Source organism: Physeter macrocephalus, chromosome 14 (genome assembly GCF_002837175.3).
Source record: "Physeter macrocephalus isolate SW-GA chromosome 14, ASM283717v5, whole genome shotgun sequence".
Classification (NCBI taxonomy): Eukaryota; Metazoa; Chordata; class Mammalia; order Artiodactyla; family Physeteridae; genus Physeter; species Physeter macrocephalus.
This window is the reverse complement of record NC_041227.1, coordinates 101206927-101228873: the sequence shown is the minus strand read 5'-3', so window position 1 is coordinate 101228873 and position 21947 is coordinate 101206927. Positions and strand designations below refer to the sequence as shown.

Below are 21947 nucleotides of genomic sequence, written 5' to 3'. Positions count from 1 at the left end.
TTGCCCATTAAAAAGAAACAGTAAAATCAGAAGAAGATGATTTCAGGGCTGAGACAAGGCAAGTACAAGATGGACCTGGACATATTATTATGATAGCAGGTGAGGAAATTATTATTTTTTTAATTTTGATGAAGCCACAACACAATGTCACAAGAAGCAGACTAAAGGGGCTCTCATCGGTCAACTCTGGCATAATTTGAAAACCAAAATAATTAAAGACAGAAAAAAATTAAAAACTACTTAAAAAATAGGAATCGTTAACCCGTATCAAAAATATAGATACAGGAAGATTTAAAAAGAAGGGAAAGTTCTTGATTATGATAGAGCGCCAAATGCCTACAGGTAAATGTGTAGTGTGAAGTGGAAAACCATTAATTTGCAATCCTCATAGTAAAGACTGGTTCAGGCAGGAATCATCAATGGATGCTAAAATTAGGTAGGCTAAGATTTCGATGAAACGCAGGATATAAGCATGCTCTTTCTAAATTATTAGTTACAAGAGGAAAAAATAGTGCTTATTCAGTACAGAAACTGGACAAGACCTTGACAAAATTAGCATCACCAATAAAGGACAGACATATACCATGTGCCTCCAGATGTGACACTGTGGGCAATCCAGAACAGCACTCATACAATACTACGTTATTCCAGACAGAAATACATAACCCGAATATAATCAAGAGAAAACATCAAAACACTGAAAATAAAAAGCATTCTATTAAAAAGAATAAGGGGTAGATGTAGGGGGCTGTAGTCTTCAAAGTTACCAATCCTGTAAAAGATAAAGAAAGAAAGGGACACTCCTACAAGATATAATACCTGATCCTAGACTGGATCTGCACTATAGGAAAAAATTTTCTACAAATGATATGATAGGGTTAATTGACAAAATTGGAACATGGATGCTATAACAGATAAAAGTAGCTTATCAATATTAAATTGGCAGACTTCCCTGGTGGCGCAGTGGTTAAGAATCCGCCTGCCAATGCAGGGGACACAGGTTCGAGCCCTGGTCCGGGAATATCCCACATGTCACGGAGCAACTAAGCTCATGTGCCACAACTACTGAGCCTGAGCTCTACAGCCCACGAGCCACAACTACTGAGCCCACGCACCGCAACTACTGAAGCCCGCGCACCTAGAACCCGTGCTCTGCAACAAGAGAAGCCACTGCAATGAGAAGCCCGCGCACCGCAACGAAGAGTAGGCCCCACTCACAACCACAGAAAGCCTGCGCGCAGCAACGAATACACAATGCAGCCATAAATAAAATAAATAAATTTTTAAAAAATTAAATTGGCTGATAACTTAAGTATTCTGGGGTAATGTGATATATGCAACTTACTCTGAGATTGTTCAGAGGTCAACCTGAGTAAAGAGTACATGGGTGTACTTTATAACATTTGTACTCTATTCTTGCAGGTTTTCTGCAAGTCTTCCAAGTTAAAAGTACACTTAAAAATAGGCACTGAAAAACAAACCCAATCAAGATAATACGGCCTCTTGGTTAAAACTGTAGTCAAAGAGCATATTCACTGAAAGAGATTGTTGCTCCAAAATTTAATTTCTGCAGTTCCACCCTCAGCCCAAATGCTACTACAATCAGAAACTGTTAATAAATACTAGCTCTTATGTAAATACCATGGAAACACATTTATCTGGAAATATTTCTTCCAAAGGATGGTACAACCATCTGATTAGTAAACTCCTTGTGAATGCCACTACACATCCTGGTCCCCGTATATAACACTAGATATTACTGACACATATCTCTACAAAGGCAAAGGCAAGACAAAGGCAAGACAAGTGGCACACTTTGATGCTATGCATCTATGAAGGAAGTTTTTTCCATAAGAAAATAATATGTAACTATTTGCATAATACCTACAATTCTAAATGAGTAGTTTCCCACACGTGACAATAAATCTGCAAGAGCCAAGGGACAATGTATATGTCTTCCTCTTGGAAGTCTTGGATGTCTCCGGCACTCAAAGAAATTTCCTAGAGACGTAATCATTAGAAGATACCATGATGTCAGCACACTGAATTGTCCTCTTGTCTTATTTGAAAAGAATGAATTTGAAAAGTGAAATACTGGATAATCAAGAGAAAGAAGAGGGTAGAGTATAAATACAGCATTCACTAAAATGCAAAATACCTATATGTAGCGGACAGAATTTTGGAAAAAGCATCAAGGGATTCATCCAGAAAAATAAATTTTTCCAGTAGTTTCTTGATTTTGTGAATTCCAGAGGCTAGAGATATACTGTGGTTTCACCAAATAATTGCTGTACTTACCATATCCAGACTTGTGTCAAGAACTCTTCAATACATATTATTTCATATTATTCTCAATATACAGTAACCATACAAGCAAAAATGGAACAAAAAAATGATCACCTTCTTTGAAGTCTGTAATATTTTTTTAGATTTCGTTCTATATTCATATGCAGGGCACTAAATGGCATAAAAAGGGATTTAACCTTTGCTTTGAACTAGACATAAAAAAAGTTTCAATGTATAAATATACTATCTTCATTTACTATGATGACCTTAAGAGATAAGTGAGATTGATAAATAACAACAAATGGCAGAACCCTTGTTTAGATTTAAATGTACACATATAGTTGAAGTCCATTAAATTATTCTATGCCTCAGGTTCCCAACCTACTACTAAAGACAGAAGTCATGCCTGCCTCCTGATTCCTAGCTCCACAGAAACTCCTGTGATGATATCAATGCTGTGATTTAAAATTAATGGAGTAAAGTTCTCTATATAAAACTAAGCCTGGAAAAGTAAGGCTGAGTCCAAATATTGATCCTGAGCAATAAGATCAGACAACTGGGTGCCCAATTAAAACAAAAACCAAACCAGAGAAAACAAACTAGTAAGTTAAACATTCATTATTGGTTGTTAATTGCCTTTGGAAAACTCTTCAACACTTGCTCCATTACAAATATTCCAACAAGGGCCCCGCTTACCTTGTTTTCTGCATAAGCAAGCCAGCGGCTCCCAAGAGCAATAGGATTCATGTTGGGCCCGGGGCAAGGGTAGCAGCCTGAAAATTTTCAAATGGCAATGTAAGAAATTTAATAATTTCTGTTGGTGCATCATATTTTGAGGCCATAAAAACAGAATAATCAAATGCTTTTATTTTTTCAAGTCTCACATAAAATTCCCATAACCTAGTCATTATTTTAATAGCTAAAAGAGGTTCATTTTTTTCTCCTCTACAGTTTCCTTTGGGTTTTGACTCTGTTCCAATAAGAAATAAATCTGAGAAGAACTGGTATTCACTTTTCGCAAAAATTGGGCATTTTATACAGTTATTCCTGGAACAAGAGAGAGAAGCCAAGAAGAATCATTTAAAGATCATAAGCCTACAATTTCATAAGTCTAGCAAAACTGTTTAGAGAAGAAAGAGAAAGGATACAATTGGCTCAGGAATTTAAGGGCAAAGATAAGAAAGACATAACCCTAAAATAAAATGACAATAATAGGGGCAGGGTAGAACAAATAACTTAGGTGTGGAGCTAATGGGGAGAAGTAATCCACAAAGGGTGCATCAGGAGATGTTGGGGAACTAATTTACATAATCCTATGCATTTACATTAAGCATTCAATTTCATTCTTCTTTCAGCCCAGCCAAAAACAAACTAGTAGGTAGGATTATTTTGTGGTTCTCCAATTTCAAAAAAAAAAATCACACATTCCTGACAGTGGTCACCAACACCATGGAAACACCAATGCCATCTTCCTGAACTTCACTAAACAAGACACAACACAATTCAGTCACGTAAGTGATATCTGTCATCCGTGAGGGTCTCATCTGCCCTTCTGACTATACCAATAAGGTCTCTGAGTATAATGTCCTCATCTGTCAGCTACACAAAATAATATTCCAGTGTTTCACAAAACTGCTTTTAAGGGACTACTCAAAGGAGACTGCAGAATCAAAGAACACAAAAGCCTAACCTAAAGAATTCCTTGTTGATCATTCCACAAGTATCTGGTTAATATTTTCACAAATGTTTTTCCCTAAAATGTACACTAGAGGATCAAACTGAGGTTATCTATTTCATAGTTTAGGTCTCAATTTGGAATCTAAACTTACACGAGACAGGTTTTTATAAAAATAACCTTTTCTTCCCATGACAAAAAACAAAACAAAACAAACAAAAAAAAACAGCCAAATTGCATGAAACACATGAGCGTAACAGGAAAAAATAGCATAATCTGAATAGCATGAACAGCACACCTGAAAATACCTTACCCAGCAGAAAGTCTCAATCTAGTACTGATCCTAACAGGAATAGACTTATCGATGCATGAATAATTAACTACTTTGACAAGTACTGTCAAAAATAAAAATAATTTATATGTTCTGTAATATATTTATTTATCTTTTTGCTTCTTTATTTTCTGTCTTCCTCCCACTTGATTAAGGTCAAGTGTTTGTGTCTTTTGTTCACAGCTGAATCTATACTGCTTAGAATAATACCTGAAAAATAGCTTAATAAATGTTTGAATAAACAATGCACCTAAATTAATCAAAGCATATATATAAGACACACTTGCAAAAAAAACAAAAGTCACCTACAGAAGAAAAATTTTCAAATATTTTTCAAATATTGTGCTTGCCTATTCTTTATGTTAGGCTTTTTGTGTTCATTTTAAAGCCATTTTTTAATAGAAATCTTCCTTAATTGTACATACATGCTTGCCTGAATTCAGAAAGCCTTTAGGGTAGCAATCGTGGTGATTCTGAAATGGTAATGCCGTTGTGTTCACAGCCACTAGAGAAGCGCAAGTCGCTGTTGCTTTTGTTACTGCTAGTTTTCATTTCAGCTCCTTCAATTCCATCTATTTTGAGTTTTCTTTTTTCTTTTTTTTTGGCCACACCGAGCAACCTGTGGGATCTTGGTTCCCTGACCAGGGACTGAACCCGGGCCCTCGGCACAGAGTCCTAACCACTAGACAGCCAGGGAATTCCCTGAGTGTTCATTTTTAAACAAGATGAAGCAGATAATAATCCTAAAAGAAAATCCATATGTCATACAAAATATAAGATATAAGTTTTCTAATGTTTCGCTCATTGTTTAAAAACTTTTTTTGTATTTCAGGGTTTAAAGTGGTGTGTTTGGAATGTTTGGATTTCTGGAAAATCAGCTTCTGGCTAACTGTGATGTTACTATAATCACTGAAGGCATATTATGGACACATATTATGGACATATACATAGAAAAAAGGTCCACTAATATAATACAAAGACAACACACTCTAATATATATATCACACAATATTTACATAATAGATTTCATTATTACACCCATACCTAATTCACACCAAAATGTACTTTTATATAAGTGTATATACATAGTCCATATATACTTTCAGAACTGGAGAAATGAGCATAAACACTGTCTATAAGAAAACTTCCCCTTTTAAAATGTCATGAAAAAAAGAACCAAATAAAAAACAGAAGTAAATACCTGTGAATTGTGGCATAACATTAGAGGCAGCTAATCTCCTGAACTTTAAAGTCAACATAATCTAACTCAACCAATTCCGATAACCATTTTGCCTCAACAGAACCTAATAAGTATACTTGCCTTCCAAATACTAAAGAATACTAAGAAAAAATGTAGTTTACAATTCTTCATTTCACTTTTTGAGTCTATGTTTTTAGAAAGCTAGTGGACCTCAAGAATTATAGTGTATTGGAATGAAAGCAAATTGTTTTTCTGCTCTCCAAAAAACATTTTACAGCTGGAATCAGCAGACCATCAGCCTCTCAGCACTATCCCAACTTTATAAGCATGACTCCTTTAAAGATTAACCATTGCCTCCAGCTAAACTCTGAAAACAAGTGAAGAAAAAACAAACAAAAAACAAACAAAAAAACACAACCCAAACCTCTATAATACTGGGAATAATTCTAACAAGTTTACAATGTTTGTGAACAAAGTAAAAGAGAACTGGATATTTTAAAGTATCAGGTTTCCAAATTTAAATAAAGGTAAAATCCACAAAAAGCATGCTACATGAAGATGATTCCATAACTAAAAGATTCATGAGACTGATGCAATTTTACATGGCATCCTCCCAGAATGTTGGTCCTAGTGGGGAGAAGACCTGAACTCATTTTGAAAAACAAAGGATTTAACTACTCTAACACCCTGCCTTATTTTTCTTGGAAAAGACAACTCAGAAGATTTCAGACCTTTCTCGAAAAAACACATGTCTGCATTTATGGTCAATTGACTTTCAACAATGCTACCAAGACAAGTCAATGGGGAAAGAAAAATCCTTTCAATGAATGATGATAGGTCAACTGATATCCGCATGCAAACGAATGAAACTGTACTCTGGCCTCACACTACATACAAAGTCAAAATGAATCAAAGACTAAAGCTAATGTATTAACCTCTTGGAACAAACCGTGGTAAATCTTCATAACCATAGGCGATGCCTTCTTAGATATGACACCAAAAGTACAAGTGATAAAAGAAAAAAATAGATAAATTAAACTTCATCAAAACTAAAATCTTTGTGCTTCAAAGGACACCACCAAGAAAGAGAAAAGACAACTCAGAGAATGGGAGTTGGGCAAAACATATATCTGAAAACTGACTTGTATCTATACTAGTATAACTCAATAAAGACAAATAAATCAATGTAAAATTGACAAAGAAGATAGAAGATGAGCACATGAAAAGATACTCAGCATCATTAGCCATAAGGAAATGCAAATTTTAAAAAAATGGCACTAATGAACCTAGTGGCAGGGCAGGAATAAAGAGGCAGATGTAGAGAATGGACTTGAGGACATGGGGTGGGAGGGCGAAGCTGGGGCGAAGTGAGAGTAGCATCGACATATATACACTACCAAATGTAGAACAGTTGGCTGGTGGGAAGCAGCAGCATAGCACAGGACGATCGGCTCGGTGCTGTGCAATGACCTAGAGGGGTGGGATAGGGAGGATGAGAGGGAGGCTCAAGAGGGAGGGGATATGGGGACATGTGTATGCATATGGCTGATTTGCTTTGTTGTGCAACAGAAGCTAACACAGTATTGTGAAGCAATTATACTCCAATAGAGATCTATTTAAAAAAGTATAATCAGATACTACTTTGTGAGATACCAACAGTATGGCTATATGATCTTATTAATAATCATTGGTGAGAAACTGGAACCCTCATACACGCTGGCAGGAATGTAAAATGTGCAGTCACTGTGCCCAACAGCTCTTCAAATAGTTAAGGATAGAATTACAATATGACCCAGTAATTCGACTCCTGTGTACATACCCAAGAGAAACGAAAACATATCCACACAAATACTTACATCCAAGAGAATCAAAAATAGATGTCCCCATAAAAACCCTTCATTTATGAAAGCATTATTCATAAAAGCCCCCAAAATGGAAACAAACTAAATGGCCAGCAATAAAAAGAAATGACGTATAATATTCCACTGTCAGGATACACCACAGTTTATCCATTCACACACTGAAGGACACTTTGGTTGCTTCCACTTTTGGCAATGTGAATAAAGCTGCTATAAATATCTGTGTGAAGGCTGTGTGGACATGGTTTTCAACTCCTTTGGTTAAATAACAAGAAGTGAGATTGCTGGATTGTATACTAAGAGTAGGTCTAGTTTTGTAAGAAACTGTCAAGTTGTATTCCAAAAGTGGCTGCACCATTTTGCCTTCCCACCAGCAATGAGAGTTCCTGTTGTTCCACAACTCTGACAGCATTGGTGTTCTCAGTGTTCTGGATTTTAGACGTGTGATGGTTATCTCATTGTTTCAATCTGCATTTCTCTGATGACATATAAAGTGGGCTATCATAGCATATGCTTATTATTCTTTGGTGAGGTGCCTGTCAGAGTCACTGGCCCATTTTTTAATCAGGTTGTTTATTTTGTTGTTGAATTTTAAGAGTTCTTTGTATATTTTGGATAACAGCCCATTATTAGATTTGTCCTTTCATTTTTTTTTTCTTTTGGAGTATAGTTGATTTACAATGTTGTGTTAGTTTCAGGTGTACAGCAAAGTGAATCAGTCATACATACATATAGCCACTCTTTTTTTAGATTCTTTTCCCAGATAGGCCATTACAGAGTATTGAGTAGAGTTCCCTGTTCTACTGTGTTGTACAGTAGGTTCTTATTAGTTATCTATTTTTTTTTATTTTATTTTATTTTTGGCTGCGTTGGGTCTTGGTTGCTGTGCATGGGCTTCCTCTAGTTGAGGCGAACGGGGTCTACTCTTCGTTGCAGTGCGCGGGCTTCTCATTGCAGTGGCTTCTCTTGTTGCGGAACACGGGCTCAAGATGTGTGGGCTTCAGTAGTTGTGGCTTGCGGGCTCTAGAGCGCAAGCTCAGTAGTTGTGACACACGGGCCCAGTTGCTCCGTGGCAGGTGGGATCTTCCCGGACCAGGGCTTGAACCCGTGTCCCCTGCATTAGCAGGAGGATTCTTAACCACTGCACCACCAGGGAAGTCCTAGTCACCTATTTTATATATAGTAGTGTATATATGTCAATCCCAATCTCCCAATTTATCCCTCCCCACCTTATCCCCTGTTAACCATAAGTCTGTCTTCTACATCTGTGACTCTACTTCTGTTTTGTAGAGAAGGTAAGTTCATCTGTACCTCTTTTTTTCGATTCCACACATAAGCAATATCATATGATATTTGTCTTTCTGTGTCTGACTTAACTTCACTCAGTATGATAATCTCCAGGTCCATCCATGTTGCTGCAAATGGTATTATTTTGTTCTTTTTTATGGCTGAGTGATACTCCATTGTATATATGTACCACATCTTCTTTATCCATTCCTCCATTGACGGACATTTAGGTTGCTTCCATGTCCTGCCTATTGTAAATACTGCTGCAGTGAACACTGGGGTGCATGTATCTTTTCGAATTATGGTTTTCTCCAGGTATATGCTAGGAGTGGGATTTCTGGGTCATATGGTAGTTCTATGTTTAGTTTTTTAAGGAACCTGCATACTGTTCTCCATAGTGGCTGTACCAGTTTACATTCCCAGCAACAGTGTAGGAGGGTTCCCTTTTCTCGACACCCTCTCCAGTATTTATTGTTTGTAGATTTTTTTTGATGATGGCCATCGTGACTGGTGTGCGGTGACATCTCACTGTAGTTTTGATTTACATTTCTCTAATAATTAGCAATGTTGAGCATCTTTTCATGTGCTTTTCGGCCTTCTGTATGTCTTCTTTGGAGAAATGTCTATTTAGATCTTCCACCCATTTTTTGATTGGTTTGTTTGTTTGTTTGATATTGAGCTGCATGAGCTGTTTGCATATTTTGGAGATTAATCCCTTGTCGGTTGCTTCGTTGGCAAATATTAGATTTGTCTATTACAAATATTTTCTCTCACTCTGTGGCCTTTCTTCTCATTTTCTTGACATTGTCTTTTGCAGAGCATAAGTTTTTAATTTTAGTGAAGCCCACTTTATCAGTTATTTCTTTCAGGCCTTTGGTGTTGTATCTAAAGTCATCACCATACCCAAGGTCATCTAGGTTTACACCTATGTTATCTTCTATAAATCTTATACTTTATGTATTACATTTAGGCCTGTGATACTTTTTGAGTTAATTTTTGTGAAGGATGTATAGTCTGTGTCTAAATTCAGTTTTATGCCCGGGAATGTCCAGTTGTTCAGTACCATTTGTTAAAGAGACTATCTCTGCTCCATTGTGCTACCTCTGCTTCTTCATCAAAGATTTATTTCTGGGCTCTCTATTCTGTTCCGTTGATCTATTTGTCTACTCTTTTGCCAATGCCGCACTGTCTTGATTACTGTAGCTTTATAGTAAATCTTGAAGTTGGGTAACAACATGGAGGAAACATGATATTATTCATTGAAAGAAGCCAATCAGAGAAGGCTACATACTATGATTCCAACTATATGACATTCTAGGAAATGCCATGGTTGCTGGGGGGAACAGGAGGGCAGAGATGAACAGGCAGAGCACAGAGGATTTTTAGGGCAGTGAAAATACTCTGTATGATATTACAATGATGGATATATGTCATTATACACTTACCCAAGCCCACTGAGGTTCATCAAGTGTAACAAATGTACTACTCTGGTGAGGGATGCTGACAATGGGGTAGACTATGTATGTGTGGGGCTGGGGGTATATGGGAAATTTCTGTGCCTTCTGATTAATTTTGCAGTGAACCTAAAACTGCTCTAAAAAATATAATCTTCTACTATGTTCAGTAAAAGACACAAGTCACAAAAGACCACACACTGAATGAAGTTCAGAAAGGCCTATGAAACCCTCTCCAGAAAGAATAAGCACATAAAATGTTAAATATCATTTCAGAGATTTATTTGACCATCTTACCCCTGATTAATGACCCTCTTAAGGTTCCATGAGCTTTGAATTTAAAACTTGATTTTATTTTTGCTTTATTTTTTATGTATATGAGAGTAATGCCATTCGAAGGCTCAACGGGTTCAATGGGTGGGAATTATGTGCAGAAAATATGAAAATCACGTTAGTTCATGGCATACATGTTATTTAGAGTCCACTTTATATTGAACACCTGCCTGGGCTATGAAAACACCACGGCAGCCTAGTCTGTTGTATATAGATGGGAAACCAAAAGAAAAGGGTTTTAACTTGAACTGGTCTTAGATGCCACATTAACCTGCCAATCTCTTCTTATCAATGTTACAAGCTTGCTTAGAAACATAAAAAGAAAGGTTCCTCCTCCCAAAATTAAAAAGAATTTTGCATTTTAAAGATCCTTTAAATACATTCTTTATTTGTAATTCACCATTAACACAAATGAAAAGTACACATTCTAACCCTAACAAATAACATTAGGATTGTAAGGAATAAATTTTCCTCCTCAAAGTAAAAACAGAAGCCAGTGGAGTTACTTCCTATACAATCCTTTGGTCTCTCTGGAGACTTCATATCTGCATTTAAACTTAAGCACACTGGAAATGACTGCTAATGACATCTATCAGTCTTGGTCTTTTGTTTTCTTAATCATACGTGGGTTTTGGATTTCCACATCAGACAGCTGCTCAAGGCCACCTTTTCTGTGCAGCCAAATACGAAGGTGTCTCCTTTCTCATCATATTGGCTGTGTTCCCTTTCCAGTTCTCTATCAGCTCTCTTTACCTGACCCTTCCACCCTTTGGCACAAATTCCCATGGTGCTTTCTCTGATGGACACAGCTGTCTCTACTTATTTTACAGTCTCATCATTGTATTCATACACAACTTAGGCAATCATGATTGTATTACACAAGAGCTTTTCAAACTCTTTTAGAAATTAAATGCTTGCATGAACAAAACAATATCCTCATTAAGAATCTGTCATTCTACATGGGCTTTAGTCCTAATTCTTTAAGAACTAGAAACCAATCAATGGGGGAAAAAAACTAAATGGGCTACCACGAATGCTATTCTCAGTATGCCTATCAGCTCCCCTGTCCTCCAATCCCTATATCCTGTACTTCTCACGGTCCCAGGCAAAACAGGCTTACAAGCATGGAATAACCCAAATTCAGAGAAACACACATAACCTATACCATGCTTCTTTCCACTTGCCAAAAGTTTCAGTCTGTTTAAAGGAATGGGGGTGGCGGGGGGTTGCAAAAATTAGGGAAAAACAAGCTTATTTAAAGTTAGGAAATGGCTCCATGTGTTCCTTGATTTTAAATATTAAGCCTTGTTCAATTTTGTTCAAAATGTTGATAAAAATCCCTTAAGGTGAAGTTGTATTTCAAAGAAAAGAAGCTAAATTTCTTCATACAAACATGTGTTAAATATCATCAATATCACGAACCTAACATCCCTTGAATAAAGCTGGTCTATAGGGTTTTCAAGTAAAGTAAAATAATATGTAACTAAGAATGGTGAGAAAATGGAAATATGAAATGAGATATATAGCTACTATTGGCCAGAGTATTATAGATGAAGGGTTTGGGGAAATCTGCTGTGAAATGCTACAATGACCGGCATTCAGAGTGTGAGGAGAGAAATCATAAACTTTTGTTGTTCTTGATGCTTTCTGGACTCTTTTTTTAAGGTAAACTATGTATTTAAATATAATATAGATAAAGAAGTACCCAAGTCAACAAAGTAAACACATGAGTGCATAAAAGCAGCACCCAAAACAAAAAACAGGACATTATAGAATCCCAAAAGCCCCTTCTCATACCTCCTTCCAGGTTACGCAGGTGTGTTCTGAAAACGATACTAGACATCTATCTTCAAAAGATATCACTGGATTTTAATACATAGTTTATTACACTTATTTCCATCATTTATCACCAAGAAATGACAGTTGTACTTTTATACTACCCCATTTTTCAACATTTAACATACATTTCAGATTTAAGGAAATCCATACTAAGTAGACTTCATGGCATCCTCAAGCCACAAGAGCCATTTTACAAGCAGTACAGTCACAGAAGAAGTGATAATCCTAATGAATCAGAAATTACTGAAAATTCACTACTGTGGGCTCCACCCCACTTGACCAGGACTTGCTGCATGCCACTTATAAAGCACCTGACTGCAACACTAGGCACACTAGTGATCCTTCCAGATCTCTTCTTCCTATCATGAACAATTCACACAATATGAGACTAATATTTTACTAATACTTGTTTCAACTGTTCAGTAGTCCAGCAATACAGAGGGAAGCATTTGGGACTATATGGCAAAGATCCTAAAACAATATTAACTTAAAAAAAAAAAAGCACTCATTTTTATCAAACTCAACCGATATTTTGTGCTTCCTAAAGCCTTGTAAAACAGAAGCTCCTACTCCTGAAACGGGAAACAATACTCCAGATACTGGAGAGATACTCAAGAGCTGATCACTACAAAGGTGTAATTTTCAAATAAACTCATACTTCAGAAAAGCTGTGTACTTAACTCCAACATGAGACAGAAACTTTGTTCATATATGCATTCATATATTCATTCCTTTAAATACCCACCAAATTTATAATTCCCAGTTCAAACCTATATCACTTTCTCTAGAGATGACTATTGATCCTATATGAATAACTTTCTTCCTTATCTGATAACTTTTGATAGAGCTGTACTACATTCTCAACCCTTTTGGCTAGCTAAACATCTGGGAAAAGAACCACTGATGCTTTGAAAGTAGAAATAGTTGTGATAAATGTTTTTCATCTTTAGCAAATTGAGTTTTATTATTGTAAGAACCAAAAATACGCATCAGAAATATTTTTAAGTTAGCTAGAACAAATGGATATATTATACCTTGCATGACGGACCTACTTCCTTAATCCAAATCAAGATGAATAACTTCACTCTCAAGGTAATTACTATATAGCAGCAAAGATAGAACAAGTAGACAGAAGACACATACAATAACATAGAAACTAAGTGTCTTAACAAAGGGAAAAATTACACTATAAAAGCATTCCCAAAGGGTATTGGGTAAAAAAAGAGGTCTGTAATCAAATAAATCTAGGAAATATTGAAATGTAGTAAATAAATTTAAACAGATTAAAATGCTAATCACCACTGGCATCCTCCAATAGAAGGCAGCATTTCCTAAGTTTATTTGACCAGGGCATCCTGATTTACAGAGCATGTTGAAGGTCTACTGTTCTGTGGGTAGATTTTGGGAATTGCTATCTTTGGGGATTTAGAAGGAGAGGCTTCCTTAAACTAAGGGGATCAGGAAATACTCCATATAAGAACTAACATCTACACTGGGGCTAGAAAGACATGTAGGATTAAGTCACTGTGGAAAGAGAGACTGCTAGTGAAAAGGCCATTTCAGGCAGGAAAACAGCACTTGCAAAGAACTGAGATTTATGAGTGGCTCAAAGAAAATGTAGCATAAGCAGCATGAAAATGGGTTGTAGAAATAAAGATTTAGCAAGGACACTGGATTTTGATAAAGAAGGTTTTGTATGCCAAAAACCTTGAAAGTTCAGTTGGAAGGAAGGAACAAGTTTACACTTGTTGACCACAGTTAAATCAAGTTAAGGCCTTTGTTCCAATCAAAAGACCTCAGAGTTTAGACGATAAATTATTTGATCAATTGGTAATACAGAAATAATGATTTTATAAGTTCTTATCATTTAAATATAGATAATAGATTAAATTATATGTCAGGGATATGCTTCAGAATAATTTGGGAAGGGTACAAATGAAAAAGATTATCCACGAGTTGGTATTTATTGAAACTAGATGATAAATACATGGCGGTTCATTATACTACCGTCTTTAAATAATTGTATATATTTCCCCAAATACATTTTTTTAAAAAAATAACATTCAGGGACTTCCCTGGTGGCACAATGGTTAAGAATCCGCCTGTTAATGCGGGAGACACGGGTTCAAGCCCTGGTCCAGGAAGATCCCACACGCCGCGGAGCAACTAAGCTCGCGAGCCAAAACTACTGAGCCCGCGTGCCACAACTACTGAAGCCCACGCGCCTAGAGCCCATGCTCCACAACAAGAGTAGACCCCGCCTGCTGCAAACAGAGAAAGCCCGTGCGCAGCAACGAAGACCCAATGCAGCCAATAAATAAATAAATCTTTTTAAAAAAAGAAAAAAGGCATCAAAAAAAATAACATTCATAGGAAATGAAATGGTGTATCTATGCCCTTAGTAATTTAATAAAATGCAATATTTTTGCCATATCACTAAAGGACTATATGTTTATCAAATAAGCAAAATGACTGAAAACAAAAGGTACATTTCACCATTTTAACGTAACTAAAAATTCACCTTTCTGCAAGAACTTCATGATTTCAAGTAAGACTGAAAAGTGAGAAGAATACATACTATAGTCTCTCTTCTCCTGCTTAAAGGTATTTTCACTCTTATTTCTACTATAAATGGTTTAATTGAGAAAGTACAGTAAAATCCCATGAAAATATGAAATTTCTGTAATGTGGCAGTTTCTATATTGATCCTGCCAATTGACTCAAGGGATTTACGTACTTTCTGTAAGTTAACCCAAGTCAAGGCATTCCAAAAACAAATTCTTCTATTGCAAAATCTCAGACTGCAAAATACTTTCCCAGAAAAGCTGCAAATATCATCAATGTGCAAAAACAAACCTTTCTTTAAAAAAAAATTGTAATTATAGCCTACAGTGCGTAGGGTTTTGTTTAAATCTTCTTATTTGTAGGTCCTTATTTGAAACAAATACATTTCTATCACCCATTAGTTAAATAACAGACACTCATGCTGGTTGAGACAAATTTCACTCATACATAGATATAAACAATTAAAGATACAGGTTATATCTACATGATTTTATGCAAAATTTAATTAGATAATCTAAGCTTAAAAATTACTATTATAATAGTAAATATAATATTTACTATTATAATATAAATAATACATTGCCCATTTTCTCCAACAAAACAGAGTATTGTGAAAAGCCTATTCTGTTTCCAGTGTATCAAAATTATTACAAAGCCTATGTCCTTTGACTTTAACTATGAAATACACAAATCTAATTATTTTAATTCTTTCTTTATAGTAAAGTTTAATTTTTTCTTTTAAAATTCTATAGTGGGTATTAATCAATGAAAAATCTATAAGGTTTATTTATCCACTAAAAAAAAAAACTAGCATTATTATTTATGCCAGTTTTTTTCAGTGGATAAAGAATAATAATATTATTAACTCTCCATTAGTAACTTACTTACATATATTAACTTCTCTTTAGTAACTGTGACAACTGACTTTATACTCTAGCATTTATTACAGAGAAGAAAACTGAAATCTATTGGCAAGTGTAATATTACTTTAACATGCACAGCACAGTAGAGCCCAGTGTTTAAATAAGGTTTAAATTTCAAAACATATATTGTCATTTAAATAAACTATCTTAACAAATAATGATTTGAGAGTTCTTCCCAATTTAACACTAGCTGAGGCAGCAAGAGCTATCTATGAGTATAAAATTAAAATGGACCTGCAACAGAGATGTCTAACTTTGCAGAAGCCAGTACACACATATCTTTGATTAACGATAAACAACAGAAGACTACTGATAAGACGTAAAGACAAATACTCAGGAAAAACTGGCATCTAAATCTGGCTGAAATATTCATACTCTGTTCTAATTCACTCCTCTGTAGCCCACACACTTGGAAGAAATGCAAAGACTCATACATGATTCCTCTATTTCTCTACTTGCTTCAATTTTAATAATGAGTGATATAATTATAAGGTAATATATTAGTATATAAGATCTGTAAGAATTAATATGCTAAAACAGGCCATGTAATATTCAAAGCTTACTATATTATATATATACTACATTTTTGAATGAAGATGTTATCAACAAATCTATGCTCCCCCAAAAATTTTAATTTATAGATAAAACAATAAAAGATCCTTCCTGGTAACCTATATTTAATCATTATTAAAAATCAGTAAATTTCTGATCAGTATGAAATAACTGACTGATAAGTGGGTTAATGTACTCAGTCATTCAAGAAATAGTTAATGAGAGCCTACATTGTGCCAGCCAATGTCCTAGGTGCTAGAGATACTAATGTAAATTTGTAAATGGTGTAAATTAGAACTTTTGATAAAACAAAAATATCTCAATGAACATGATCTCCATTATTATCTCTGCAGAGAAAAGATTACAAGATCAAGGAGGTGAGTTGTATGTTGTATTCTTCTTCATAGGCTACAAAATGATAAACTATATATTACAATGAATTATTCATGTGTTATATATAGTATAGTATATATTATATAATGTATGCAATAACATATAGACTGTAAGATATTAACAAGAACATGAGCTCTTACCAGAAAGGAATAATGTCTACTACTCAGAGCTTAATACATGGATAAACATCTGATGAGTAAGTGTGTAAATAGTTGTGATATTTCAGGAGATGCAACAATATGATTGGGATTCCCTACACATAACAAAAATGAGCTCTGTTCCAAAAGAACTATTTCTGCAGCATACACATAACAGATTCTCTGAAAAAACAGCTATAGCTTTGGTGAGTGTTAGAGTTAAAATACAAAAGAGTCAAAACTATTGCTTTACTAGGCTGTAGTTTAAAAAAAAAAAAAAATCTAACTCCAGACAAGGGCCCTGTTGGAATTTCCAGCTTGCTGGCCTGCCTTGCAAATCTTGGACTTGCCAGCTCCCACAACTGCATGGGCCAATTTTTTAAAAAATAGATCAACTGATCAAACAATCACTCTCTCTGTATGACTCTGTGTGTGTATGTGTGTGTGTGTGTGTGTGTGTTTGGATCCAGAATCTAGGCTTATTTCTGCAAATCCAGTCAGAGTTGTGACAGGTGGGGGAAAGAAGGAGTGAAAGACTGACACATTTCCCTCATGAATGATAATCCAGTTATGTCCCCAAGTATGTTATGTTAATTAAGTAATTTAACAACCTAGCTACACAAATCTAAATTAATCACAATGACTCAAGGAAAATATATAAGGAAAAGCTGAGGTATACAACAAGGCTTCCACAGTAATATGAAGAAAATGCGCTGTGGGTTGAACACATATACCATAAAATTATATTACTAAATAAGACATCACAGAAACATAGAAATACAGTAATTGAATAAGCATGAAATACTGATGTTATGATTCCAATTAGTCTGCTGATTCTATCAAGTAAGTAGTATAAACTCAATGCATATGATAGGAAATAAATCAAGTTGATACGTACTTGTGACAAAAAATTTTTTTGTGAAAGTACAGCTATCAAAGGCAGCAATTTTCTCCTGTAATACTACGACAAGGATCCTAAAATTAGAGGGAAAAAACCACAAAAGAAAATGTTAATGTGAAATTCTATAAACTGAACTATAAATAAGTTAAATCATCTAGATTTATGTACCAAAGGAATTTTTAAAAATCAAACGCTTCTTAAAAGCATATAGGCTAGAAACATCTGCTTCTTAAATGTCAAAATACAGTAAAAAAATCCTTAATATCATCAAGATAGACAAGATTAAAGGAAGAAAAGTCACAGGAGAACTACACCTCAAAATAAAATTTCATTTTCATTCATTATAAATCAAATGAATCCATCCTCATTAAGAATGTATGAGATCAATAAACTGCTGGCTATTTACTAAAAGTGTTTTTCCAGTGCTGGCTCAAAGTCATGGAATTAAACATAAAATGGATTTATACAACCTGGCACTTAAAATGATTGCTGAATTTCCCAACACAAGAGCCAAAATGAGAGAGAGGGAGGGAGGAAGGAAGGGAGAAAGGTAGAAAGGGAGGGAGGAAGGGAGGGAGGAAGGAAGCCCAGATAACTATTATTCAATGTAAATGAGACATTTCTGATTACTGAAATATTAAAATTAATCAGAATCTGTATTTCCCCCTAAGTTGAAGATTTATAAATAATTAGGGAAAAGTTATAAATTTTCAAAATTAAAATGTATCTGAAATGAAGTTATTTTATAAACTATAGAGTATTGCTCCTTACAACTGTTGTTAAATATTTAACTACTAGATCCACCCATTTAAAAATGTTGATTTTTAAAATTTAGTTTATTTATTTATTTATTTTTGGCTGCATTGGGTCTTCGTTGCTACATATGGCTTTCTCTAGTTGCAGCGAGCTGGGGCTACTCTTCATTGAGGTGCTCGGGCTTCTCATTCCGGTGGCTTCTATTCTTGCAGAGCAAGGGCTCTAGGCACACGGGCTTAAGTAGTTGTGGCATGTGGGCTCAACAGTTGTGGCTCGTGGGCTCTAGAGCGCAGGCTCAGTAGTTGTGGCGCACGGGCTTAGCTGCTCCGCGGCACGTGGATCTTCCTGGACCAGGGCTCAAACCCATATCCACTGCACTGGCAGGCGGATTCTTAACCACTGTGCCACCAGGGAAGCCCAAAAATGTTGACTTTTAATAATTTAATATATCACTGGATAATTACATTATCCCAGAAATAACATGAGTATACCTATGTCATATATAATTTTGTTTGATGTTATTTGAAGTTTAATATACATAATAACTAGATCTTCATTATGAATTACACACTATCACTGAACACCTTTTCTTTGTCCTATTTCATATTTTTGTACTGAATTCAAACATTTTTATCATTAATATCAAAGTCTTGGTCTTTTAGTTTGTATTTGTCAGGTATGTGTTTACGTTTCCTTTGACATTCAAACTTTGAGTCATTTTTGTTTGTTTGTTTGTTTGTGTGTGTGGTACGCGGGCCTCTCACTGTTGTGGCCTCTCCCATTGCAGAGCACAGGCTCCGGACGCGCAGGCTCAGCGGGAGGGAGGAAGGGAGGGAGGAAGGAAGCCCAGATAACTATTATTCAATGTAAATGAGACATTTCTGATTACTGAAATATTAAAATTAATCAGAATCTGTATTTCCCCCTAAGTTGAAGATTTATAAATAATTAGGGAAAAGTTATAAATTTTCAAAATTAAAATGTATCTGAAATGAAGTTATTTTATAAACTATAGAGTATTGCTCCTTACAACTGTTGTTAAATATTTAACTACTAGATCCACCCATTTAAAAATGTTGATTTTTAAAATTTAGTTTATTTATTTATTTATTTTTGGCTGCATTGGGTCTTCGTTGCTACATATGGCTTTCTCTAGTTGCAGCGAGCTGGGGCTACTCTTCATTGAGGTGCTCGGGCTTCTCATTCCGGTGGCTTCTATTCTTGCAGAGCAAGGGCTCTAGGCACACGGGCTTAAGTAGTTGTGGCATGTGGGCTCAACAGTTGTGGCTCGTGGGCTCTAGAGCGCAGGCTCAGTAGTTGTGGCGCACGGGCTTAGCTGCTCCGCGGCACGTGGATCTTCCTGGACCAGGGCTCAAACCCATATCCACTGCACTGGCAGGCGGATTCTTAACCACTGTGCCACCAGGGAAGCCCAAAAATGTTGACTTTTAATAATTTAATATATCACTGGATAATTACATTATCCCAGAAATAACATGAGTATACCTATGTCATATATAATTTTGTTTGATGTTATTTGAAGTTTAATATACATAATAACTAGATCTTCATTATGAATTACACACTATCACTGAACACCTTTTCTTTGTCCTATTTCATATTTTTGTACTGAATTCAAACATTTTTATCATTAATATCAAAGTCTTGGTCTTTTAGTTTGTATTTGTCAGGTATGTGTTTACGTTTCCTTTGACATTCAAACTTTGAGTCATTTTTGTTTGTTTGTTTGTTTGTGTGTGTGGTACGCGGGCCTCTCACTGTTGTGGCCTCTCCCATTGCAGAGCACAGGCTCCGGACGCGCAGGCTCAGCGGCCATGGCTCCACGGGCCCAGCTGCTCCGCGGCATGTGGGATCTTCCCAGACCGGGGCACGAACCCGCGTCCCATGCATCGGCAGGCGGACGGACTCTCAACCACTGCGCCACCAGGGAAGCCCTCTGAGTCACTTTTTGAAATATCTCTTTAAAATCTAACCTGAGAGTCTTTTATTATAAAATTTATTTTTTGTTTTCCATGTTCCATGTGTTTGCTCCTTAATGAGATTAATAACTTGCAGCCATGACCTTGATAAGACATTTAGCATCATGGGGCTAGGAAAAATCTATCTGGTCCCTCTTTTAGCTCCATTGTGAAGTGCAAAAAAATAAGAATATTTAAAAGTCTTTTTTACATTTCAGAAATAAGCTTTGTTTTGATGAATGCTAACAGGAAAATTACATTTCCCATCATAAACCAGTAAACATATAGAAGTACATATATTAAACAAAAAGTTATATATAAAATGTTATGTTATACATATAAAAAGGTTCCTCAAAGCAGTATTTAACCTTCATATGTTTGCTCAGGCACTTTTATTCTCCATTTCATTATTTCACTAATGGGTCAAGACAAAAAGTTTGAAAACATTAAGAAATCTTAAGAGCTACTTATATTTGGCAGAATTCCAAAGACATATTTGTGACTTTTTTACTATTATTATATCAAAGTCAATGATAATGGAAATGTGCTGCATGCACAGGAGGTATGTTATCTTGCACAAGAAACACATGAAAAATTGCTTACCTTTTGTTGCAATGGAGATCATAGATAGGTGTTTTAAACTGAATGGACTTGACCATCTCCCCAGTACGAAGTGAATATAAATCCACACAACAGTAAGGTGGACTTGTGCTAAAAAATAAATAAATAAATACATACATACATACATACATAAACAAATAAATAAAGACAAAAGCCATTATGTTTTAACAGGTGGGAGGGCCAATAAATTTTCTTACTAACATAATACAAGCAAATTGATTTCAACTTTAATTAACAAAATTAGCAATTGCATAATGGTGAAATACTGAAAGCTTTCACCCTAAAATCAGGGATTAGAGAAGAACACTTGAAGAATATGGCCACTCTACTCAACACAGTATAGAAAGTATGTGCATAAGAAATTACTACAAGAAAGAAATAAAGCTGCAGTTATTTGTGAGAATTTGATTGTATAAGTATAAAACCTAGTAACACAAAGTTGCAATATATACACAGACAAACCCATAATAAAAGAGAAACCATTAATATAAGGGTTAATATGTAGATTGATACAGTTCAACCCTAATCAAGAATCTATCAATAAAAAGAAATGAAATGAAACTGAGTTATTTGTAATGAGGTGGATAGACCTGGAGTCTGTCATACAGAGTGAAGTAAGTCAGAAGGAGAAAAACAAATACCGTATGCTAACACATATATATGGAATCTAAGAAAAAAAAAATGTCATGAAGAGATTAGTGGTAGGACGGGAATAAAACACAGACCTACTAGAGCATGGACTTGAGGACATGGGGAGGGGGAAGGGTAAGCTGTGACGAAGTGAGAGAGTGGCAGGGACATATATGCACTACCAAATGTAAATTAGATAGCTAGTGGGAAGCTGCCGCATAGCAC

At 35.5% G+C, this 21947-nt stretch overlaps 1 protein-coding gene across 15 annotated transcripts in view; it reads right to left on the bottom strand.

Annotated features, from left to right (window-relative positions):
* The window catches only part of BCAS3 (BCAS3 microtubule associated cell migration factor), a 576467-nt gene that overhangs the window by 428931 nt on the left and 125589 nt on the right, over window positions 1-21947 (bottom strand). For all 15 annotated transcript variants that reach the window (XM_055090058.1, XM_055090057.1, XM_028498857.2 and 12 more), the window contains exons 8-10: window positions 21075-21182; window positions 17734-17810; window positions 2983-3059 (exon numbers count right to left, since the gene is read on the bottom strand). In XM_055090058.1, coding sequence (XP_054946033.1) covers window positions 2983-3059; window positions 17734-17810; window positions 21075-21182 — 262 coding nt within the window. The remainder of the gene's footprint in view (window positions 1-2982; window positions 3060-17733; window positions 17811-21074; window positions 21183-21947) is intronic.